At 38.3% G+C, this 26,688-nt stretch overlaps 1 protein-coding gene across 1 annotated transcript in view; it reads right to left on the bottom strand.

Moving 5' to 3' along the window:
- Nucleotides 1-224: 224 nt before the first annotated feature.
- The window catches only part of iars1 (isoleucyl-tRNA synthetase 1), a 77,549-nt gene continuing 51,085 nt past the window's right edge, over nt 225-26,688 (bottom strand). The window contains exons 24-34 of the mRNA XM_084736908.1: nt 25,406-25,508; nt 25,047-25,130; nt 19,869-20,043; nt 15,661-15,773; nt 12,447-12,542; nt 7,633-7,809; nt 6,838-6,958; nt 6,517-6,642; nt 5,639-5,785; nt 4,065-4,217; nt 225-1,326 (exon numbers count right to left, since the gene is read on the bottom strand). Of these exons, the coding sequence (XP_084593034.1) occupies nt 1,244-1,326; nt 4,065-4,217; nt 5,639-5,785; nt 6,517-6,642; nt 6,838-6,958; nt 7,633-7,809; nt 12,447-12,542; nt 15,661-15,773; nt 19,869-20,043; nt 25,047-25,130; nt 25,406-25,508 (1,378 nt within the window). The 3' untranslated portion in view covers nt 225-1,243. The remainder of the gene's footprint in view (nt 1,327-4,064; nt 4,218-5,638; nt 5,786-6,516; nt 6,643-6,837; nt 6,959-7,632; nt 7,810-12,446; nt 12,543-15,660; nt 15,774-19,868; nt 20,044-25,046; nt 25,131-25,405; nt 25,509-26,688) is intronic.

Raw genomic sequence — 26,688 nt, forward strand, 5'->3', positions numbered from 1 at the left:
TTTTAAATTCATTTATTGTTGCTGAAGATATTTGCAATCCCTTCTGTTGTATTTGTTCCTTGATCTTGCAGTTAATAAAAGTACTACAAGTCAGTCAAAATGTCTCAGGCAACCAGATGAACAAAGGCAAACAAATGTTTCCGTATCTGCAGTCCGCCTGCAGGATCCCACAGACATGACGTGTCATGAGGTTTGAGTGAGCAGGAAGAAAAAAAACATTCTGATCCTTAGTCACCTTTGATTTATTTCATTTGTCACTTAAAATAGTACATAATCCATTTGATGCTCTTTTTACTGGAGAGCCCTTTTGTCCTGAAGGTACAGCAGCCCGAAAATCCATTTCACCTCTTAAATGCCTTTACAATTGTCAAAGGATTCCCAATGCAATGAAGAGAAAAGGTTTATCTGTTAAATTCAAAATTGTGTGTAAGCACAATAGGCCAAATTGGCTCCCCAATTATGAGCCCTGGCAATAATTACTCTGGACTAAGCTCACCTCAAATAAGCCTTGAAGGGAAGGAGCTTGCATAATTTTTTATCATTAGCATAATAAAGAAACGACATCCATTGTTAATATTGACAGCTAGACAGGTTAGACAGTTCCCTTGAATTGTTATTTCCAAGGAGAGTTACTGAAACATGACTGAAAAAAAAAAGTTTAAATCTGAGGTAAATTAATTTCTTTCTGGTGGAGTGTGATGTCTGGTTTTCCTTTCATCAGACAATTCCCTGTTTCCATGACCAGCTACTTCACACGTTCACATTCACACATATATTCAGCGGGTGTATTCAGCTGTTATGTATGAATAAGCACTCGGTTCTTGAAGAGCATCCACTTCTAGTGAAGAAATCATGTAAATCTCTTCTCTGTCCAGAATAAATATAGCCTAGCAACAGATTGTGCTTTCTTAGAAAACTGTCACTTATCACTGGTGACAAATTAAAGACGATATGAGGGAAAGAAAACAGGGAGAACAGTACTGTAGGTCTTGGCGGAATATGATGATTAATTAGAGCTATCATCACATCTTTGAATGCGCTGAAACACATCAAAATCATCAAAATGAACTTGACGGACAAGCCTGCTGTGCATCAAGATTTCCAAAGAAGATGGAAACAAATGACGCCACTTCATGTCATGGATCCACTGTACATCAAAGGGGCCGTTGGTGGGATTTCAGTGGTAAAAAACTTCATTCAGGGAACCTGCGACACATCTGAGACAAATGCTGATGGCAAGGATTTATGCTTCAGCGGTTGTTGGAAGAACTCTCACAAAGAGAGTTTTGGTGTCTAGAGATTTTACTGATGAATCAGCTGGTAGCTCTGAAAAAAAGAAAACACAAAGAGATATTAAATCAGTGACAGAGATGTTGGTTTATATTTATGGACAACCTTAAGCGTGGAAAAACACTTAAGCAATCACAAAAGATAATAGTTTTCAAAACATCTCCAAAGCTGCTCAAACTGGGAGGATAGTTCAAATTATTCAATTAAGATATTAAAAAAAGAGCACTGAGGAAAAAAAAACACTCAGTGTCATTAAGCAATGTGCTGTGAACTATTTATCCATAATGCACCATTTCATTGCATCCAGTTTGTTCCATCGTATCACAGGCACTTACTCAATCACCTGTTCACTTATGGATAAGAGGAAATTGATCCCTCCTCTACAATTTCATTAATATTTATGTAATCTGCACACCAAGTAGCTCCTGTTGAAAATATTTTAATTGCTAGTGACGTTTCTATCACCAGGCTGTTCTTCAGACTTCTAATAAACACACTAATCCATCTTATAAACACGTGACATACCACCACAGCAGCAAATTATCGTCAGTCAAATAAAAGTATAAAACTATATACATGTCATATTAAGCATACACAGTACACACAGTACACAGATAGATGTGTTTGTATATACAAACAAGATGGCAACTCTGTACTTTTCATACATCATCAAAGAGCCTGGTGCTTCGTACTTTTAACAGGATCACACTACTTATTTCTTATTGGGGGTGGGGGGACAAAAATGGATTCTGCATTAAAACCAAAAATGTGAAAAATCATTTTTTTAAATGTCAGTTAATAACGTGAAGTGGACAAGAAAAAGGCAGAACTCAGCTGCGAGCCCCAGACAGCCTAAACACGCTACAGTTTTTTTTGTAATTCATCTTCACAAAAGGCAACAGTTGCAAGAATGTTTTGATTTCATGTGTAAAATAAGTACCTTTGCGGGACAAATATATTGTGAATACTTTCTACACCACCACCCAGAGATTAACATTAAGAGAGCAGAGCAGAGCAGCGACCTGCAGTAGGGCTGCATAATTAATCATAAAAAAATGTGATCTCAATCCATACATAATGATTCACTTACTCTTATTGGAAAAACAAATCACATCACAAAATCTTAGCCACAAGACTACACAAATATCAACAATGCAAATGTTACAGTGCATCACCATTCTCTTACATTAATTGCTTCGAATAAATGTTCTAAAGAGAGGAAAAGGTTTTTGTTTTGGTTTTTTTCCAGCACATTGGACACATGTTATGTTAATATCAAGCTCTCTAATATATGTTACATGGTTTGTTTGTAGTCTGACAAAGCACTGAATGGTTTGGAGCCAAAAAACATATCGGATATCCTCCTCTGTTAGGAGCCACCTGGAGCACTAAGATCATCTGGGACGGATTTGCTCACCGTCCCCTGGGTCAGAACCAAAACGTGCAGAAGCAGCTTTCAGTTTCTGTGCCCCGCAGATCTGGAATAAACTCCCAGAACACTGAGGTCTGCCCAAAACATTTGCTCTATTAAATCAACCGAGATTCACAACAACATTTGTGGCAGTCCAAACGACATCCGCTGACCATTACACACTTCAACATTAGACAACTTAAGCCAACTCTGGTCTCCCATCAGTCTGTTTCTGTGACCAGTTTACATCTTGGACAGCAATGGTTTTTCCTGGAGCTAACAGTGAAGCAGAGAGGCAGCTCTCCACTGCTGGAGACATAACGTTAATACCAGTGCAGTGGAGCACTCCCCCTCCCCCTCATTGTTATTCTCATACAGACAGGAAACTCACTGAAAGATGTTTTCAAACTAATTAAGTCATTAATTAATGCAGTTAACTTGAGTTAAATAAAAAGGCTGCAGACCATTTAATTGCCAGTTATGTTTCCTATTGAATTTCAGTGGAATAAGGACACCAGTAAATGGTTTGGCACACAGTATACTGGAGTGAGACACTCTTTTGCCCCTTTTTCAATTAATTCAAGAATCGATTCCAAATCTAATCAGATACTAAAGCGTCTGAATTGACTCCAATCCTGGAATATCCAAAGATTTCTACCCCTCGTCTCTCTGCTGATTTTTTGTGATCCAGCACTCCTCATTTTGGACACTGACTTAAGAAAAATTGATATTTATAGTACCTGACACCAGACACAACTATAATGTTATGGTCACTCCCTTTTTTTGGGTATAGAAACCATTTTGTGGAGTTCAACTTCTACTGTTTTTTAGCTGTTTGCGACTTCAGCTCTCCTGGCTTTCTTTGCTTCAGCTAACTTTAACAAACTGTGAGATGTGAGGCCAATTCAAATGAAACACAAGTGTTAAAAATAATTTAATCATCATATTATTGAAATTTTAAAGGACCAGTGTGTAGGATTTAGTGGCATCTAGTGGTGAGTCAAAGGCCATATCTAAAGCCAGTGTTTGGTTTGTCCAAACTGTGCCCTCAGGAAAACACAACAATTCCTATTTTCAGCTGATTATAACATAATGGAAACATATATACATATTATATTCAATTTCTGCCATATTCTGATAATTAATCCCAATAAATCTTACACACTGGACCTTTAAACGCATCATATGTTGGTGCCCGCGGTCATTAGAGCCTTTATCCCTCAATACCTTTACTAAGATGATTTTGACAGGGTAAAAACTTTTAATCTGATTTTCCCCTCACTGTATATCAGTGAAGAATTATTGGCCTTTAATCAGTTTAAAAGCATTCTGCATGGGCACTAAAGTCAATATTTCATCTTACCCTGGCTGAGGTCCTGGTCCAGGTAGAGCTTGAGCCGTCTGCCGCGGAGGCCGAAAACCTTAGCAGCCTCGGACAGCAGGCCCGAGAAGCTGAGCCCATTCTGGCCCACCGGGTTCACCAGCAGGAGGGTGCCCACCTCTCCCGTCTGGCACTCTGGAGGAGACGGGAAGAGTTGAAGAGAAGTGAACCAGACAGACCGTACTTCTTTAACAAATTAAGAGATGATGGGCTTGTTAGTGAGGTCCTGGGAAGGTACGTGAACAAGACTAAGCTTCACCATGGGAAAAGGAAGGAGAGAGAGAAGGAATGACAGATCAAAAAGAGAAAATGTGAGAGAGAACCGGGCCGATCAATTGATAGATGTAGGGGTAGATGGGGTCAAGGTGAAAAAGGTTGAGTGTGAATGACTTCAAGGATAAAGCTGGATTCTGGTAAATTCCCTTCAATACACAATCAATGTAGTTGATTCAGGTGGTGCAAATTAACTTTTATTTGACAGCTACAGTTTCTTCTTACTGTACAGATACTGACTGTATATATTGACTTATAAAATATGATTCATTGTTATAGTTTAAACTACCCAACAGTATATGAGGCAGTTAAAGGAATAGTTTTAAGGTCAGAGAAAAACACTAATCTTGTCTGTATTGTAACTATAAAGCTACAGCCAGCATCCTGTTAGCTTGGCTTAGACTGAAAACAGCTAACTTGCACCTCTAGAGTTCACAAACTAATTTTATCTAATCATTTTTATTTGTACAAAAATCAAAGTGTAAAAACAATGAGTGGTGGTTTTACGTGTCTCTGGGCAGAACTGCAATGGTAGTCAATCGATTAGTTGATCGAAAGAAAATTAATTCCCAACTATTTTGAAAACTGATTACTTGTTTCAATCATTTTTCAAGCAAAAATTTTCCGGTTCCATCTTCTTAAATGTATGGATGTGCTGGTTTTCTTCGCTATTTATGACAGTAATGAGTCTTTGTGTTTTGGACTGTTGATTGGATAAAAGAAGCAATCTGAAGACGTCTCTTTGGGCTTTAGGAAATTATGACAAGTATTTCTCACGATTTCTGACATTTTATAGACTAAATGATCATTGATTAATAGTGAAAATTATTAGCAGATAAATCAATGATAAAATGAATCATTAGTTGCAGCCCAAGCTAGCAATTTTCCCTCATTTCTAGTTTTTGTCTTAAACCGAGTCACCGGAAAAGCAAACATACTGTACAAACAATTATTTTCCAAAATGTTCAACTATTCCTTTAAAATTAGCTCCATCTCAAACATGGGAGGACTTTAATTTGTGTTTTTTGTAGAGTGGTATTATTATTAATTTTACTTAAAAATAGATCGGAGCTATGATGCTAAATGCATTTAGTTGAATAAAGCTTCAACTTCACAGACAAAACTTGTCAGCAGGAAAAAATCATTATTGGTTTTGGTCTCTCTGGGGGATTTGTTGATTATAATTAAAAAGAGTGATGGCAAACTTATAACAGTGGGAAGGACTGACTAATCAGTTATGCATGGCTTTATATACAGTGTGTGTGTGTGTGTGTGTCTCTCACCAGCTGGTTGTGCGTTGCAGAGCAGCAGGTTCACGTAAGGACAGAGGAGGGTGTCAGTGGTTGGGGCGGTGCCAGGGGAGGAAGAGCCTGATGTCACTGTCAAAGTTTTGCCACTCAGAGACTGAAGGTCCATTTTACTGGTCAACTCTGTAATGAACGCACAAACGAGCGCATAAGCAGGTTTAAATGGAGACAAAGAATTTCACCTGGGTTACTACACAGCCCATAATCAATAAATCTTTTCATGTATTAATTAAAATAAAGTGTAAACAGAAATATAAAGCTTTGTAATTTTACCTTAACCTCCATATAAGTAGGTAAAAAAAAATCAAAACATTTTATTTTTTTCCACTTCATGTCAAATAAACAAACAAAATAAAATGTAGCGTTAGCTTGTTAACTTTGATAGAGTTAATTTGGCAGCTATATGCTTGATCTATTGTGACAGGAGCTTATAAAATGATGCATCACTTGCATGCAGTACAGTATATGGACGATTAACAAAGTTTTATAACAAAAGTTTGTTACATAAAATTATGTATTTTATGTAAAACATTTATCAACTGATTGGTGATAAAAGAAAAGTATAAAACTTATTATTTAAACACACTACTGAATTATTTAACTAGCAGTATTATCTATTCTATGTATTAATTTGTGTCTCAGAATCTTTTTTCAATATTTTGTCATTGCATTGAGGCTCTGTAGTTAACTACAAGAAACTATAGTAGTTTATGTAATATGGATAATATATTTTATATATATATATTTTATATATATAATTATGTAATATGATATGGTGGACATGTCTATTGTAACAGTGATTTGTTGAGAAAGAGCTATATTTTTGTCTCGAAGGGACCTAAACCAGCTCTCACCAGTGCTGCCGTTGAAGAATCTGAGCGGGGTGTTGTTGGTTCCAAAGATGCTGCTGCTCACTTTCTTCAGCTTGTCCAAGTCTAGTCTGTTATCCCCTTTGGGGTTCTCCAACAGCACCACCCCCTCTGAAGAAGAAACCAGTCAGACAGGATTACTGATGTAGTCAGCGGGTGTGGTACATATATCCTGTTATCTCAACAATCTTCAATTTGCAGAATAACCCCAGAGCAACTTTTGACAGTTCAAAAGTTCAACATATTCTTATTGGATCTTTTCTGGCTGGAAAATCAAACCTCTTTTCCGGACTTCACATGCACTACCTTGTTCTTTGTTGTTGACCTTCACCCTGAGGTTCACGTAGGTGCAAGCAGGCCCATTTAGAGGAGCCCGAGGAGCCGAAGATCCCTTTATTATGGTTAACTCCAAGTCCGAACCCTTCAGCTACAACACAGAAGAGGCAGAGAGACACTGACTTTTTATGTTCTTTAATGACGTGTCCTTTATTGCTAAAAATTGCACCAACCCACACATCCATTCAGAGAGCAGTAATATGAGAATCAGTGAGCAAAATGCAGAAAAGTTTTGGTAACACTTTATAATAACCACCGTCAATACATGGTAAAGTGATAATTAAATCAATAGTTAATTTTCTGTTAACATTCAAATACTGTTTATATATACTTTATAAACCATTTATTAAGCAATTCTTAAGTATTATAAACATCCAGAAAATGTTTAAAGACAACACATTCTCACTCCCAGCTTGTCAAATATGGAAGCAAAGTCAGTGCCATGACGCACTTCAAACTATGAAGAGTCAGTTTTGCATGTATAGGGCTATGTGGTCAGGTTAGAGCTAATAAATATGCAACACCAATGTAGACCTTCACAATAAAGCCAAAAATACTACTTGGATAGGTTTAAGAAAAGACGAGGCTTTTAGTTGAAATAAGTACGTTAACTACGCAAGTTCAAGTAACATAATGTAACATAAGAATGTTACACGCAAAAGCATGTAAAGTATTATAATCATCAGATGCACCTTGATGATAGCCATTTAAATAATGTATACAGACATATTTACATATGGGTTGCCCTCTGGTGTCCTGTCATACCTGAGTCTTTTCCTCTATGATGACGCTGGCAGTCTTCGGGACGGGGAAGGGCAGCAGTGGAGCCTTGGTGGTAGCCAGAATAAAGTCAGTGTGAGCCTGGATGACAGAGTCCAAGTACTCCCCCTCTGGCTGGCAGCGGTAGTGCACAGTTATCTCATCTGAAGGCACCAAATGGCCCTGAGAGACAAGGGATGGAGAGATACTGTAGGTAGTGGGTTTTAATACATAAACTTGTACAAAGCACTGCATTTTATTCATAAACTATTAAAGAGCTTAAAAACATAAAGCATTACTAACCATAAATAAGTAAATATGCTGCAATAGCTCTTCAAACAACAAAATGCAATAATCTGCAATTTGCCTTAGAAAAAAAATGTTATCTGATCAAAACAAATGATTGCAGAGGGCGCAAAGAATCAATGTTTTGCAACAACCAATTTTCTTCAAAGCTTTTCTCTCTGATAAGAAAATGAAGTCTTGAAGAAACAATTACCTGAAACAAGGATGTAGAGGGGGGATGGGATGGACAAAAGGAGACAGGATGGGGATTAAAAAGCAGAAAACAGACAGTATAGGAACAAATAAAGGCGGAAGAGAACAAGGGGAGGTTTTTATTGGATGAAAGCCCATCTATTTTGGCATTGTGTGCTGCCAGCTTCCTCTAACCTTGACACATTCAAACACATTGATCTCATCCTAATCTGCAGTGTGCAGCCGTGCACACGTGTGCACAGCCGCACACACATACATCCACTGTGTAGTACGCACGCACACACACACACACACACACACACACACACACTCCAATTGCAGCATGTGGCTCAAGGGCAGAGGAATAACGTTAGCTAGATACAGGAGCAGTCAATCAATGGAGGAAGGTTTATAGGCTTTTCCTGCCAAGTCAAGGTACTGACCCTACCCTGAAGGGGCTGGTACAGTGTGTGTGTGTGTGTGTGTGTGTGTGTGTGTGTGTGTGTGTGTGTGTATACACGTCAGATGGAGCTAGAGAGATCTCCAGTTTGTGAGCAGTCCAACAAAACAAACAAAAATAAAGGAAATGCTGACCCCTGTTTCTCAACTCCGCATATGCTCACATGCAAAACACACACACCCACGCAAAACACTGATAAAAACACACACGCACACCCACAAACTACAACCAAACATGTCAGAAGAATTGTTAAAAATTAATTCCCATCCCCGGGGTGGAAAATTCCTAACAGATCTCAGTTTGAAATAACTGGAGGAATTTAGCCTGGCCAGGAGCCAGTGCACACCACTGCTATAGGGGGACGGAAAAAACTGTTTGTTGCTTGTGAAAACAAGGGGCTGTTGGCTAATCCGTCTTTACTCCCCAGACCACTTCAAAGCGCCAACATTAGAATCTGAAAGGGGCCAGACTGTAATTAAGCTTCCATTAAGCCTGCCTTATGATGGAGAAACTTCTAACTGTGACGCTGCAGTGGAAAGATTTCAGAACTGCCCCTGACAAAATTAGCATGGGACATAAAGAGGAAGGTGGAGGGGGGGGGGGGGGGGGGGCGGGTCGATCAAAGGGAGGGAAATGTAACAAAAAAATACAGTTAATTTTCTATGCTTTCAGCACACTGTGTGGCTACAACTAATTATAAATCTTAACTATCAATTAATCAATTAAAAGCCGCGTTTCCTCCAGGACATAATGATGTCATCAAATTACTTTTTTGTCTGATCCACGGTCCAATATGGAGTCTCACAACTGACAAACTGTAGTTAATCAAGTCTAAGAGTAAAAAATATAACTGAATATATCTATAAATAATTAAATTCTGGCTAAATAATTAAAACGGTGTATAAAGTAATATAGCTTTATCTTCACTGTAACTCCTCTTTATAACATAAACTCAAACTTAATTTACTTGTTCTTTTATTTATATCTCACATATTCATAACTATATTTTCCCATTTTTTGTCTTTATTCCCTGTGTTTTCCATTTTCCCTGATTTCACATCCTGATGACCAGTTCCTGCTGTATGTTGTACAGAAAAACAATTGAAATTACCACCTTACGGTTATAAGTCTCTGCCAGCCTGTGCAAGTTTACAAGCCAGTCTGTCCAGACTCATAGAATGTAATGAAGCCTGTAAAGGAATTTAATATGGAGGTTATCGCTATATTGACAAGTGTGACTCCAGTGAATCATTTTCAGTCGGAAAGATGCTGCCTTGCCACTTAGAGACTATTTTTACAGAGGAGTACGGAGAATTGATAGACAGCTGGACATTATGATGTCACAATGAAGTTGACCTTTTGGATATAAAATGCCATCATTTCATTGTATTAGAAATGTGCCTGAAATTTTTTTCACTTGCGTACAAATATTGAGTTGTAACCAAATGGTGTTTTCAGTACGACCTTGACCTTTGACCTCCAAATTCTAATTAGTTGATCATCGAGTCCAAGTGGCTATTTGAGCCAAATTTGAAGAACTTCCATCACTGCATTCTTGAGATATCCTGTTCACAAGACTGGGAGGTGCATGCGTGCATGCGATTCAGAAACATAATGCATCCAGCCATGGGTGTTGCCAGTGTGGAGGCATAAAAAGAAAACCAGAAGGACAGAGGTTCATGAAATTCTTCTATGAAAATGTAGGAGAATCCAACACTTTGTTATGAGATGTTTTGTTTAAATTTTATTCCACTTTTATATGTGCCACCATCAAGTTGATGGTTTCCTGGGGATCATCAAAGAGGACATCAGTAACGACCGAATGAACTTCTGAGAACCTGAGAACGCCAATGACTGTTGTATTTCTCAGGTCATGAAATCAGATTTTCACTACACTGCTAAAAGAATTTGCGATGATGAAATTATCGCAATATCTATAGAAAATTAAAAATGAATAATGCAATCAGTCAAATTCATCTGTAACTTTGTCCATTGTGTGTTTTGTCTTTTTTTTGGCAAATAAACTCAAAATGAGAATGTATAGAGGTGAAGAAACCATCTGTAACTACAACTGTAACTGATTTAAGAGCACACAGCATGTACAAGAGGTGCTAGATTATTTACATGCTTTTGTTCAATTGTGTATTATTACTGCAACACCCCTAAAAAAAAATTATGTGTAGTTAATGTAAGTTACATAAGTATTTAATAAGTTGAAGGCTATACCCTGTAAATTTTGATGGACTATGATTTCCTTTTGGCCTTTTTATTGTTGATCAAATCGTTCTGAAAGTGATCTTACCATCTTTCACCATTGTCATCATTGACATAGTTGTGGTGTGGACTGTCATCCACTTGAGTTAGAAGGATTTTATTTATAGTTATTGTTATGGTTCTTGGCCTAAGGCTAAAGATTCCTGACAACAAAACTCATTTTGTTTACAGATGCATAATAAGGGAAACCTCTTGAAACAGTTGAAGTATTTTCAACTGGAGATACTGTAATTTTATTGTGAATTTCTAATCCTGGAGAGCCTGCAGTGTCACACAACTCACAACTCTGAAATGACATTTCCTATCCTGGAAATAGAGGCACATTATCCCACTATTTTCTTCTTATTTTCTTCATATTTTAATCTAACAAAATTCATTAAAACAAGTCATTTGGTGTTTTCTAAATCATGATATTGAGCTAAAGCAGATTTCACATTTCGTTTTCAGTCACAGGCTACTGCTGAGCGCAGCAGACAGCTCGCACTGCGCACATTGCGATGTTCAACATCATAGGCTTAATAAAGTTAATTATCACTGAAAGTTAAAAAGCAAAACTCTAAAAAAGCTCTCACTTGGTCTGGGGCTTTGGATGCTTTCTTTCGGAGATTTTGGCATCTTTCTTTAGTGAGGGGCGCTTTTTGCCACAGCCACCTGCTGAAGGTAAATCCATCTAATGCACATACTGATAGGTTTTGGATAAAGTATAAATCCTGTGTTCTTGAAGCTTCGAGCTTCACCTGGAATTTTATCTGAGATTCTAAATGTCGCAACAAAAATCGGTCCAGTGGATTTTATCCCTCCAGCGCAGCGCACAATCTGAATCTTCATTGTTTAATATTTTGAAGTATTTCCACACAAAGCTGGTGGCAGACATTGTGTTGTGTGTCTCATTCAGATGATGGAGCAAAAAGTTATTCTGTTAAGTGCATTAATGATCAGATGTGCTTGAATTCATGGCGATTAGTGATCGTTAACCAACTCATAACAGCACCCGGTGCGCTCGGCCGGTAACACATGATGATATAGCAGACTAAAAGTATTATATTATTTATTAGTGTAAAGTCTATTTTAGCAAATTATCCTTTTTAATGGGAGACGTGAAGCAGCGGTAAATTAAAAAAAAAAAATGCACACGATTAAATAAATACATAAAAAGCCGACTAGTAAAATTGACATTAGACATTGAAAAGTTTGCGATCCTGCTCTAGGCTGTGATATTTTGATTATTTATCATAATTTCTGGTATAAAAATGCATTCTAGATGCGCTTCTGAGCACAAACAATGGAATTACATATAACAGTCTGGCTGATCATTGTGGCGCTCAGAGGGGGTGCTAGAATGCTGGCGGTCCTAGTGTTAACTTTCATACATTACTCACCATACAACAGCCTTGAATGGTATTTTGTCTGACAGTACAACTCCTCAGACTGCCTCAGCGGCGTGTTTTGCTCACCCTGGCACAGCCCCGATTACATGCATTGGCAAACTGTTTCAAACATCATGTCATATTCTGTTCATTAGACACTGGATTGTCAAATTCATTAATGGCGTGTTATGTGTCACTCTCGCTTCCAGAGTTGGTAGTGCTTGTGAAATAATTTGTCTCACCTTCTTGCGTAGTTTCTGAATGCGGTTGATGACCTCTCGGGCAACGCCTTCATCCAGCATGGACTGGTCCGGAGTGATGTCCAGCAGCACCAGCACCTAAAAGGACGGAACAATTCCAGAGGACAACAGAACAGTGTTTAAACTACATGATGAACTGATCATAAAACTGCTCAGACGTTTCCAAAATAGTTCTCAGCTAATTTTGACGAGCAAAACTGCCTCATATACATCCGTTGTTTTTAAGTACTTTCATTAATCTGGGCCTATTGGGAGTCAAAATCAGAATCAGAAGAAAAAAATGTATTCATAATAGGGTTCCCACAGTGAGTGGACATGTCAGGGTGATTCAGCATGTATGTGAGCATATTTTTCTCAGCATTTTAAATTTTAATATTGTCCAAAGAGAAAAAGACAATACTGACGCATACCGTGTATATTTTTATGTTGTTTGTTTTAGGGTTGCTCCAATGCTGGTACCAGTATCAGAAAATGCCTCCAATACTCCCTAAAATGAGGTACTGGGTATCGCCCAGTACGTGAGTCTATGCACCAATCCAATACCACTTCAGTTATTAATTCCGAAACCTGACCCTGTTACTGCTACACCTTATTTTTTTTCTCAGGATGGTGAGGTCATGTTCATTACAGCATTCATTCTGTATGCATTTGTTCAAGTTTTTTTCTTTTTAATGCACTGCTGATACACAAAGTACAGACATCGAATCAGTTTGGGGAAAGAAAGATGGAATCAGAACATCTCTAGTTTGCTTCTCAGCAGAAATTTGGAAAAAAAAAAACTACTGGCCTGGTTTTCGTAAAACTTGGAGGAGTGCAGCATAGGGCATGGAGGAACCAATTAAATTTTGGAGCAGATCCAAGTCACAGGGCGGATACACTTATTATTTTCACTTTCGTTAACATTGCGAGAGAGGACATTTGGCCATGACGGAGGTCTGCGCTCTCCGAGCGGCATTCTAATTGCAATATGCACTTGACAGAGTAGTAGCAGAGAGTGACAGAATTTCACATGACATGAAGACATTAAGGCAGTTTTCATATTCTGATATCATTTGTTTACTGTCGCCACTGAGCAACCAGACTCCTTCAGCTCCTTGCTAAATACAATATAAATGAAAAGGCCAGGTAAAATCCAGAGACAGCAAGAGCAACCTTTATGAAATAAATCCAAGAAAGTTTCATGTAAAGATTAAAAAGAAGAAAACAACCAACTGAGCAGCAATAAGGACAATATTGTAGCCTGTATGAGTCACTAAAGAATAATGAGTGTCATGTTGTGTGAGGCTGAGCTGCCGCCAGCCCTGAACACTTCACCATGGGAAGAAGGAGGGAAAGAGATGACAGGGTGACAGAGCAAAATGCGCAAAGCAAACAGAGAAACAATATATGAGAGAGAACAGAGAGACAGACAGATGGGTGCTGAGGAGTCGGTGTGAGCGAGCGGCAGTAACAGAGAGAATTAAAAACCCAGCTCAGTAAACTGGTATTAAGGTGCAGCCGTGTGGCGTGTATACGGTTGGAGGAGCACTGATTAGAGCGGGCCTGTGGGAAACGCATACATGCTGGTTTCCACTTAGCCGTGAAATGATTTCATACATCACACTCGCAGTAAAGACACATAAATGCATTTACAGTATATGGCAGCTTGGTGCAGCAGCTGCACAGTGGCATTTATTTTATTTTTTTAGATTGGGTTATATTACACTTTGTGGCTCAATCTATGCAATAACAGTTAATAATGGAGCAGTAAGGAAAGAGGGGCAATGGAGGAGAACATGTGTGTATATTTCTGTACATCCATGTGTGGTAAGAAGTGACTTCAATTTTAGTGGACTGGATGGTAATTTTGCAAATCATTTATACCCTTTTGTCAGTAAAATCACATTAATGGTCCACTGCATTTCTCAAGTTAACGAAATATGTGAGATACAAAACAATCTGTAATCACTGGCGTAGAAAGTTTATTTTAAGTTAAAAATCAAAAATTTAGAAGAATAAAGTACTTTATAAACCAAACAGAAAAAAGAGAACCAAGATAAAATGTCTATCAATCGTGGAAGTGCCCAGGTTAAACGAACAGTGCCACATTTTGGGAAATTGGCTTATTTTCCTTCTTGAAGACAGTTAGATGTAAAGAAAGGTACCACCATCATGTGTGTACATGAGAGGTGATTAGCTTAGCATAACATGAAGACTGGACCATTTCTTGGCTTGATGCTGTTATTTCTTTAAGTCTCCATTCATTGGTTAGTAAATTCATGATGATAAAGACTCCAGGAAGTTGTTCCGCCGGGCCAAGAAATAGGCACCAAACGCCCCGTAAAAACCTGCAGACTGCATAAAACATGGTAGTCTCATAGCCTGGACATAGTCATTGTGAAGCTCAGGATAGAGTGGCTCTTAGCATCGCCCGGCTGGGCTAACTCCCAGCTAATCCAAAAATTAAAAAAAGAGGTAAACAATGGCAGTGCCTACCTGTCACTCAAAGCAGGGATGCCATAATTATGCATTACTTGAAGTCTTCATATATTTCAAATGAGTGATTTATATAAAAATTGACCCCATAAAGTTGTGATGAATAGGTAAATAAGCTATAAAGACCAGAATGTACCAGGCTGTAAACATGTTTATTTCTCCTTCACAGCTGGGAGGTTGCTGCTTAGTAAAACTTGAGCATGGCATTGCTGCACACATTGCTAGCTGTCCCCCCCCCGTTTTCCCGTTTGCAGTTTTTGTCTGTCCTATACAAATGAAAATGGTATCAATCTTCTCAGCTTATTCTCAGCAAGAAAGCCAATAAGCATATTTCCAAATCTCAAACTACTGCTCTAATCAAAGGGTGTTTTTATGGTCTTTTGGCAATTAAGACATAACATACATTTCTTGTTAAGCAGCCTCACTCCTTCCCATTTTCTGTACAAATTCAAGCTCTAAAGCACAAACTCTGAAGCAGAATTTCACCGGATCCAGTCATTTAGATGAAATAAGAGGCCCACCTATTTTTAAGCTGCCTGATGGCAGTCTTGTCAGGAGGAGCCCAATATTGTCAAACAACTATAAATATTGTGTCTTAGTTGAAACAGGGACGCTATGTTTGTCCAGAGAAAATCAAAAATGACATTTCTTCAAGTCTGTGTTAAGTTTGCATGCAAAGATACCTAAAACTAAAATGACTGGGTTTTAATTTGAAGCTTACCTGTGCATCAGAGTGTGCTTCATACTGTGCAGCTGAACCAGAGCTCTGATCGAAGGTGTACATCAGCCTCAGGTCCTCCTCATGAAGCTCATGGCCGTCCACCATGATGGATCCTTAAAATCAACCACAACATTAGAAAAATGCTCCCAACAATCATGGGACTGTACCTAAAAATAAACATAATTATACAGCACCATACAACAACATTCATCATTTCACAGAAAAAAAAAAAAACTGTGTAACACATTTAACACAGTAAATATGCTGATCATGCAGAACTCAACACCATGGATCCCTACTGTGTCTCTGCACCATCACACCACATTACTGAACGGCCATAAATTATACAGTGCATACACACTTCACCAGGGGGGCATGAAAATGAGTCAGACCATCCTTAATATGCACTCATTAAAGTGTAAAGTTTGCTACCACAAATAAAGATTTTCCTCTTGGGTTGGGATATTTTTAGAAAGAAAAATGTAGGACAAAACTATGTGGTAAGTACGGCCTCAAGAGCTAATCAGTAAAAATATTCTGGTCCAAAGTCAGTTTGATGTTGAGTGAGACACAACAAGGAAGATGTTTGGAAGAAGGACTGCAACTTGAGATTAATTTCATTATCTTCTGATTGTTTCACTACGAGTCAAACAATCCTTTACTCTATAAAATCTTTAAAAAAAAAATGGCACTAAAGAGACATCTTCAAATTGCTTCATTTGCCAAAACAACAGTCCAAAACCCAAACACTCTTCCTCATAAATAACAAAGTAAAGAAACTAATCCTGACATCCGAGATCTTGGAGGGAGCAAATGTTTGACATTTTGCTTGAAAAATGACTGAAACAATTAATCTATAATCAAAATAGTTCATATCTAATGTTCTTTTGATCAATTAACAAATCAATGAGCTAGCCTAACTGTTGCAGCCCTACTTGGAAGCACCAACATTTCTGCCGGATCACTCACATTACTGTGTAATAATTAAACTAAACAATAATAACATGATAATACAAATGGAAAAGTGCAGCACACTGATTTTCAAATGTTTTCCTGTGAAAATCTAGAAGGATCCTCAAGTCTTGTTAATAGGGAGATATCTATACCACCGGTCTGATAAGAATAAATGGATTGTAGAGGAGGATGAGAATGTGTTGCTGTACTTGAAAATGAGTGATTATTGAGGTCCAGTGTGATTAAATCAATGCTGGCTACAGACTTCAGTGCAACTGTGATGATAAACAAGTTAGTGCCCCACTATCCTCCTAATTAATTGCCAACAGACTGTGTGAAATTGGTCTTTATTTGGCAGTGTTCATCTCTTCAAAAGGTTTCAATTACACCCAGTCGTACTGAATAAAGACATGCTCTCTTAACTTGCACGCAGGCTGAGGCTTTGTTTTGAATTAGCTGGGGTCTGGCCCGGTATTTGCTCGCATTCTGAGATTCCTTACATTACAGACTTCCTGGCCACATCCACATGAGATCAGAGCTCTCAAACAATACGGCGAACCCAATCTCGTCAGGTTTATATCTCATTTTGCCAGTGGCAGCAATTACCCACGTCTGTGTTCTGACTAAAAACCATGACTGTGTTCTCCTCTCCTCCTCACTTCTCTACACCCAGAGGCTGGGTGAAACGGTCACTCCGTTTCTGTCTAATCTTGGATTTCCATGCTTTGATTTCCTCCGTCCCTCCCTGCTTCTCTGCTCTTTTCCACATTCTCTCTTCACCTCTTTTCTTCTACCCTCGTCAAAATGATGGGATCAAAGGTACAGGTGAGAAATAATGAGTAATACAACCAACAGCCATGAAACCACAATCTGTTTCTGGCCAAATTGCCACCCTTATAATCTAAATTGGAACATGTTTTTTTGAGTCATAGATTCTGAGCCAGAAATTGCTCAAGAGGTTAAAAGTAGACTCTTGACTGAATGTGAGCTGTTAGCTTCTGAGACAGTAGTGTACCATCCACTGACTGACTGATCGGTTAACAGATGTTTATTTTTTATTTTTTGAATCCACCTTTTTTCCTGTCCTTTCTGATTTTATTATGTTTGGACAGAGACAGCCTCTCTCCCCCTGCTTCACTCTTCGTGCAAAACAATCTGACTGTCAGCTAGCTGTAGCTTCATGTTCATTGTGTTGAACTAAAGATAGGCGAAAATGCCACACATTTACAAACTCAAATTTCCAGACTTCTCTGTAGATTTTTCAGACTAGATCTGAAATTTGGCTCCAAATAGCTAGATGTTCATTACGGGGATTCTGCAGGCTTTATCATGTTAAATTTAAGGCATTTTAAGATCATTATAAATGCAATTTAAGACCTATTTCTATTTATTTTGCAGGATGTTTAGCTACCACATGTCCCCTGCTGATGCAGGTGTCCACCAATAAATTTTTCCCTAAAACACATTTAAAAGGAAAACTGAACAATTTAACTTTCAAAAGTTCACTTCATTAATTCAATCAATTCAATACCTTTCCAGAAAGATATTTTAGGGCCTAAATTTCAGATTACAGGATTTTAGACTTTGAAAAACTTTAAGACGGCGCAGACACCCTGCATTATGTAAATAAATGATTTCAAAATTCAACAGTATGTTACATTATGACTGTATATGCTGAACAATTTTATACAAAGCTTATATCTAACTTTCTTTTCCCATTTGAAATCTTCCACTATCGAACATCTCTGCTCAAGAGGAAGTAAACTAACAGCTGATAACTATAGGCACTATTTTCCCTTCACATATTGAATGACTAACATTATATTATTGTTGACCCCACAGTTTTTAGCCTTTTTTATGAATAAGAACTAAAAATGTATTGTGTATTGTGAAATGACAGTGAAAACAGTCAAAGTTTCCATATGTAAAAAACACATCTGTTTTCTTCTCTGATGATTACATCATCACATGACTCAAATGTCTATAAAGTTAATAATTGGTTATATGCAATAAAAAAAATATTGCTACATTTTCTTGCAACCTAGTTTGGTCATGGATGTCCAGATTTGGTTATGAGGCACTTGCAGGAGAGCTGTGTTGAAGGCTGTGACATACAGGCGTAGAAGCAGCACTGCGTAGGAGTGTGTGTTTCGTTGCACGGCATACTCCCTGCCTTGCTTTTGAAGACTTCAAGCTCTGACCTGCGCTCTCTCACACAGTTGTAAACATTTTCGCTGTGCAGGTTGCCCGCTCCAAACGCCATGAAAAACACTCTGCTTACATGATCAATATATTTTAAGAAATTCTGAATTTCATATTTTAGAAAACATCATAGGGGCAACATTCTAGAAACAAAAAATATCTTTCCATACTCATCAATAACAGGTGGAGAACCCTGCACATTACAACAACTAACACCTTTAAAGCCTTAAAAACAGGTTTTGTACACTCAAACATCACATCTCACCTATGATCACAAATAAATCAAATGTTACTTCTTCTCTGCTGCACACGTTTTCATTTGTGTGCTTCCTCTTTGGATCATTTTTCCTCCTCCACCACGTCTATCTCTTTCCTTCCATCACTCATCCTACTTTTTTCCCCTTCCAAATGGCTAGACTTCAAACATCCAAGTGATTGGAAATGTTAACTTCCCACAGTCCAGCTGACCTCCACTGCCTCCTTCCCCGGAGACTCGGGGGGCTCTCCTCGTCTTTCTATAATTGGAGAGACAAGATACCTTGCACTGCTTTGATCCGTACTCGAGCTCTGATTATAGTTTCAGAAGGGTTAGGGGTTTGCCCGCTGAGGATAAACTGGCTGTCTGTCTGTGCCCGGCTCCATTGCAGCGACATAATTCAGTTTTTTAGTGAAAAGGATGTGATTTCAGGACAACGTGCAGCAAAATCTTCACACTAACTTACTGCTCTTCACTGATTACTTGGTAAACAAAATCATCACTCACTCACTGATTAACTCTTTGGTATGTGTGGTCACTTGTATAGAGAACACAAGTACACAAAAATAATTCTTAGGTGTCATTTGCAGACAAAATATATAATTGTTACGTATAAATGCAAACTAGTGAACTGGATTATACTGCTGATGTGCATTTACATTGGTAAAAGGTTTTGGCTATTTTCCTTTGCGCCCCAAGTGTGATGTGAAGTTATGAGTTCACAGATTTTGTACCCCCCCCCCCCCCCCCCCCCCCCAACACACAACCAGACAGCCACACACACACACAGAAATACCTGTCTTCTGGAAGGCCTCTAGCTGTTCGCTGGTGAGCTCCTTGATAGAAGCAGTGACAGCTTTGAAGGCTCCCTTTAGTCTCTTGCCCAGCACCATGTGGTCTGGCTCGGCTCTCAGACGGATACCGTACTTGTCCTTGTCTGTTGACAGTGTCAACTGTCGCACATTCAGCTCCTGGAGGATGAAAGAAAAAGACAAACACACTATGTCTTAGAAAAGGTAAAGTCACTGTCTTGATGGAGTCTTTATATATATCTAAGTATACTGATGAGTACGAGGGTGATTACTGGTGACACAAAAAACATTAAAACAAGAAGAGTACACTCAGTAGAGTGAAGATCTCCACCAGGCAACACATTGTGAAGCACCTACTGCAATGCCACCACAACTGCCAGGTGCAACCAGCAGCACAAGTACACTGTCGTCTGAGTTTTCTGACATGCAAAGAATAGTGTAATGTTATTGTAACCGAGCATCCTTAGCTCTTATAACTGTATTACCTTAACAAGGAATAAACAAGACTAAGTCCACACTTCTCAATTGTGGACTCAATACAGGCAGCTACACCAATATAATATATAATAAAGATAAACTTTTTTAGAGCATAAAGTTGACTGGGGCAAAAATAACAAATTTGTGCAAAAAAAAAGAAAAAGAAAATGCATGGTTTTAACCCAGAACATCATGGGATCAGCATGTCTGTGAAAGGGAGACTCTTGGTATCCACAGAGCCCATTTTCATTCAGATATCTTGAGGTGGGACATCAAGGGACCCCCTTGAGAATGGCCAGTTTTATCCTCTCTAAAATCACAGCCTAACTGTGTAGAGTTATTTAGCCAACTTCCTGACACCGGTGACACAGTACCAACAGATGCCTTACGTTATCTAGTTTCATATGATACCAGTATTTTCTCTTTAGCTTTGAAAGTGAGCCTGCTACAACCTATGAAAGCAAAACTAACAAAACAAATTAAATTATGCATAAAATTACTTTTAATACCCTGTATTTTAATTATATGCTGCCAAAATTATTAAATGCCAAAATAATTAGCTAAAGAAAATTGACAGAGTTCTCCTGGCAACGTCTCAGACGTTAAGTGACCCGACAGCATTCTTTCAGTTTAATCTTTTGAAAGTTAATCCTGCACCCAGCATATGTCCACCCAAACCAAACCCAATATTAAACACACAGTGTTCGTGTCTAAAATTTATTTATTTATTTAAAAAGGATTCCCATTAGCTAGTGCCCTCGACACAAGCTAATCTTCCTGGGGTCCAAAATATTCTAAAACATTAATTAACCACAAATTAATCGAAAAACTAAAACCTCTAAAACTGTAAACACACACTGAAAATAAACTAAACTAAACCCAGTTCAGTTTAACATAAAAAGTAAAAACTTTAAATACCCCAAGCATGTGCTGTAAAGACCTAATCAATAATTTATTACAGAGAGTCAGTCACTTAAAGAGTTAAGTCAGCCATGAAATCAACCAGTAAGTCAGTCAGTGAGCCGTTCCTCCACTTCACTCAATATTTCTGCCTTTCAATGTTTCATTCTTCAGTCTAAACGGAGAGAGAAATCTGCGATCCAGTCAGATCTGGTGAAGCAATAGATATACTAAATTTAGCCATTCTGATGCCAACCCTGGCCTGCCACGCACGGCTTCTTTCAGTCAATCACGCTGAAAAGTTGACTGAGACCGACTTCGAGCACAGTTGACTTGCTGACAGAGAGCACAGATAAGCTGCTGTAGTGGGCTGAGTAATAAACTTAAGGGCAGCGTGTGGGGTTGAAAATAGTTGGAAATTCTGATTTTGCGCTGAGCTTGTTTAGTGAAAATAGGATGGAATCAATGAAAAAGTGCACAAAAAGAAAACTTATCTTGAGGGCATGTATGGCTTTGTGTATGTGCATGTGATGATTTATTCAAAAGTGGTGATATTTCACAGCAACCGAGCATCTTCAACTCAGTGGAAAAAAAACTCATCAACAACTCTGTCAGCCAAGCAAAGCTGACTGAAGCTAAAATTTAAACTGTCAGTGACCGTTAACAGCTGATCCAACTGTGTGCCTACTCTCGTCCCTCCGAACGTTAAGAGAATCTGTTAAATTTACAGACAACAAAAACCCAATCAGCACCATTTAGCATTTATCCCCACTTGTTGTGAAATGCCATGTTGCTGTGTTTTTGTTTTTTGCAAATTAACCTGTTAGCACTGGCTACTAAAAAGGTCAAACCCATGAAATATGCCAGTGCTATTATTGCATTGTAGTGTTGCCAAGTATTACCAGTAGTTTCCACCATGCTATAAAACTGAAAAGGCAATTTAAAGTTTTTTAAGACTAAAATTCACACATCAGGAGACAACAACCAAATATGAAAATAGGATCATTTCATCTCACATATTAAAATGTTTACATGAGTGGTTTGTGTAGATGAAACAATAGAGTATGTTGAAAATCAAGCAATCTTCAAGGAGTATATCTGAATTAAAGCATATTCCTAATAAAGTAAAAAATTTAGAAAACTTAAAAGAGTTTGCACAAATTCTGAAGCTAAATGCTTTGTTACATCCTGCATGAGTTAAATTAAAAACTGTAATTACTCCAAGCAGGGAGCAGATTATAAAATGTAATTCATTCAGAGAGAAAGTCAGCTATGAAATCAGCCTATCAGCAAGCCAGTCTACACTCTGACAAATGATTTTACTATAAAAACAGTCATCACAAACAAGTTTAAAGAGAGGGTGGTTCCGGGACAACAGAACACAGTCACAGTAAGAATAACAAGTTAAAAAGTAAAAATTGAAGAATAACAATAAAGGAATCTAAGTAAGGATGTAACAATATATTGAATATCGTGATTAAAAAATGTCTCCGCACCGTGTGACGATATCTACTGTGATATAGAGTTAAATATTTTATTACTTTTATTTTATGAAAAAAAAGTATACTACTGACTGCTGCACTGTTTTGTTTTGTAATGTAATTTCAAAGACAATTCATGCCAATTTTTTTGCACTTGCTCAAAGCACTTTAAGAATGTTTAAAGAAGTACTTTGAGTTAAAAGAAAAAAACTATTATACAAACAAAAAATGTTGTTTACATCAGATTTATTTTTTCTTTTTAAGAAAGGACATTTTCTCAAGTCATCATTTTTCTCTGTTTTCTGGATCGTGATAATTATTGCTCATACCTGGAGTTTTTCGACATCGTTACATCCCTGAATCTAAGTAAAAGCAAAAGCGAAAATGTGAATCCAGAATTTATCTACCAAACGTTCACTTGGCTGGATTACTGAAGGGAAGCTAGAAGTCGGAAAGGTTAAATGCTTTCCAGACCAGAAATGAAACAGAGTGAGAGATAAGAAGAGGCTTGAACTAAGATAACGCTCACAGGATCCAGCAAGTCGCAACAGAAGCTCTTTTCACACATGAAACCATAAGCTGTAAATGTTCTGTCGATTTTTCCTGCTCCGCATCAGATGGGAACTACAGCCGAAATTCATTTTCCATCCAAGATGCATCAGTCATTTCTCGGTTTGGGACCTGGTAAGACTATAGCAGGAACAAAAGCAGCAACAGTCCCACGTAAAGCATACAAAAGGTTGAGACATGCTTATTTAAGGCAGTTGCTGGGTTATCTGAGTCATCCGAGGGACAGTATAGACTTTTTGAGCTTTACCGGTGGAAAATCAAACCCAAAAACAATGGGATAACGTCAGGTTAATGGCTTCCTGCACTAAAAGGCTATGACAATTAGTCTGTCTCATGTCTGAGTAGCTATTTTTCCAGTCTCTCGGACAGGACCTGAAAGCACCCAGCAAACTTCTGAATTAATGTCCACTTCCCGATCAACAACCGTACGATGGATGTTAGTTTCACTAGGGCTGACCCAAATACTTCAAGGCTTTAAGCCACCATTGCCATGGTAAGTAACCTCCAAGTCAGTAGGTGTTCCATCAGCTGCACCCAAAAAGAGGTAACAAACTGATGAAGAGCGAGAAATGGAGCTCCTCTATGGCGTTTAATTAGTGTAAAAATCTGCCCACATAAAAACCACGCATGTGCAAGAAAGCGCACAGAAAAGCACCCTTGTGACAGTGCATTTCAAATTTGTGAGCTTAACTCTCTGTATACGTTGTGATCGATGTCTCCATTCCTGTTCTCGTTTCTCATGAAACTCATAATTACACTAATAGTAAATAACATTCAGGAAAGCCCCCAAAATGGCATTCGAGACATCTAAAAGACATAAAAAGTAACCACATTATCAACACAAGGTAAGTAAAACTACAGAATCAATAAAAAGCCATTTTGAAAAAGTGGGTTTTTAAAAGTGATTTAAAAGATGGGACAGAGTTTTTTGAGCTCATCTCCTCAAGCAGGTTGTTCCACAGTCTCAGAGTTCTAATAGCAAAGACTCTATCACACTTATGTACAAATCTCGATCTTGGAACAACCAGCAGCGACGCATCTGAGGATCTTGGATATCAGTCTCCAGATTTAAGGCAGGCAGGAATAGTCTGATCTGAATGGTCTAAAATATTTTAAAGATGATGAAAACAGGTCTGAACCACATGTTTGTCTAAGCTGACACCCAGACCTCGACCATATGATGCTTTTTTCATGAAGTGAAACCCACAGGATGTATGACTGACAAAGAAAATATCCACCTTACCTGGAAAATTAAAAGTTAGAGAGCCAGCAAGAGCTCTATATGTGAAATTATTGTGACTGTTAAGTACAATAACAGATAAACTGTAATATAATGTTTGAGTGTGCTGGAGGACAGACTGCTTGTGTTTGCACTGTAAATTTGATGACGGGTTTGTATGTGTGGCAACTGGAGAAGTTCAAATGTGAAATCCTTTTCCAAGGCATCTGCTCCACCCCGCTTTTTAAATTAATCAAGCACAGAAACTTTTATTACAGCAGAAGATCCAAACTGTGTGTAACTTCCTCTGTTGTACATCTCCGCTATCAAGTCAACAATGAAATCAGCATACTGGCTTTGGAGTGCAAACAAGGTATTGAAGTATTTTTCTATTTATATTACACTGTAAATTTAATATTACTGATCAGAGCATGGTAGATAGAAAAAGGTGAAGGAGAAGGAGATGCACCTCTTGCCTTGAAACAGAACACTGGTACAGAAGACAGTTTACTTACTTCCAGGATGTATTTCTGCAGGGACTGGATGTCTTTCAGAGCCTCTGGGTCCTGATGAATAACGACCACCTCCTTCAATGGGTACTGAAATACACACCAACAATATGGCTGGTCAGCAGCTCCAGTACCCAAACCACAAAAATAGGGTTGTTGTGATCAACACAACAACAACATAGAGCTATAGGAATTCCACAGTACAAAAAATAGTAGTTTGATTGATGCGGACGGAAATGTCCTGTTATTTTATCGGCTTATGTTGCTACATGTGCAATAAACCAAAGTCTGTTTCCTACAGTTTTACTTTATTGTGCCTATTACACAAGAGTGTATCAATGTACTGGGTAAAGTTGATGATTCACCTTGACAGGCAGGGTCTTCCTGTCTCGAATCACTCTGCCCAGCTCAATCACAGACTGCATCTGAGAGACAGCGCTCTCAATGCGTTTGTCGATCACACTCTCCCTGAAAACCAGAAAAACAAATAAAGAAAATCTGACAATCACCACATTATAAGTAGCGTTACAATGTCATGGTGTGAGCGTTTGAATACCCTTTTAACTCAGCAGTTTGGGTCACACGTAGAGCTGTGCGACACGACAATATAAAATGTGTGATGATAGAAAAAGCTCTCTCTCTTTTAAGGTTGTAGTCTACTTCATTGTGTTGCAAATCGCACTATTTACTGCATCTTTTGAACGGCTTTGCATTCTTTTGCACGGCAGAAGAGAGAGAATGTGACACAGAACAGGCCAGTTCCAAACAGGAGACAACGGTTTGGGTATGAAAAGTCAAATATGGACCAGAAAACTCTATTTTGAAAATGATGCCGCTGACAGGTCCCCACAACAGACTCAAGCACAACACATGTCTTTCACCACTTATGCAAGAATCACGCCAAACAGTATGGAGAGAGTCCATGGATGAGTGACACAAAAGTACAGTTGAGTGTTAAAAGCAAACTCAAACCCTGCCAGTGGCTTTCATATTTTGTTACCTATTTAACTGAAACTTTGCACATAGTTCTACATAAAAGTAGAAAAATAATCAAATATGAGTAAGTACAGTCAATTTGTGGTGCATATAATTCAAAACCTAATTAGAAATAGGCTTTTCCATGTGGCCATTCAGCCATGAATTCATTGAATTTAGAGAAATCTGCTGTATCGTGATATATGGCCTACATTGAGAACAGACTTTGGACACAGTCACACAGTCCTAATCATGTGGCGTTAAAGTGCTGCTTTCACCATGTTTTTATCCAAAACTCTACCAGATGAGGCTTGTACAGTTGTAATGGGTTCCACCTGACCACGCTGCATTCTTATAATAAGAGGACGTAGGGGGATGAGAGGAACATCTTTCAAAATAACCCATCTTCGTTGGAGAATCATTGCATATTATGTCAAATTTTGTACAATTTCAGGTCCCAGTTTGGGAACGAAGGCGCATTTCTGCAATGATTCTCAGACAGCAGTCATCATTTTCTGGTTAATGGTGGTTTAGAAATTCAAAATGCTGTTCTATTGAGGAAATGAATAATAGAGTGTGACAAGGTCAGTAGCACACATCTAAATAAAGACAGAGTTCAGAACCATCAGCGCCAGAGTTTAACTCAGGAACATCCACTAATGAGGTACATGAA

The sequence above is a fragment of the Lutjanus erythropterus genome, chromosome 2 (assembly GCF_056507025.1).
Source record: "Lutjanus erythropterus isolate fLutEry1 chromosome 2, fLutEry1.hap2, whole genome shotgun sequence".
Taxonomy (NCBI): Eukaryota; Metazoa; Chordata; class Actinopteri; order Lutjaniformes; family Lutjanidae; genus Lutjanus; species Lutjanus erythropterus.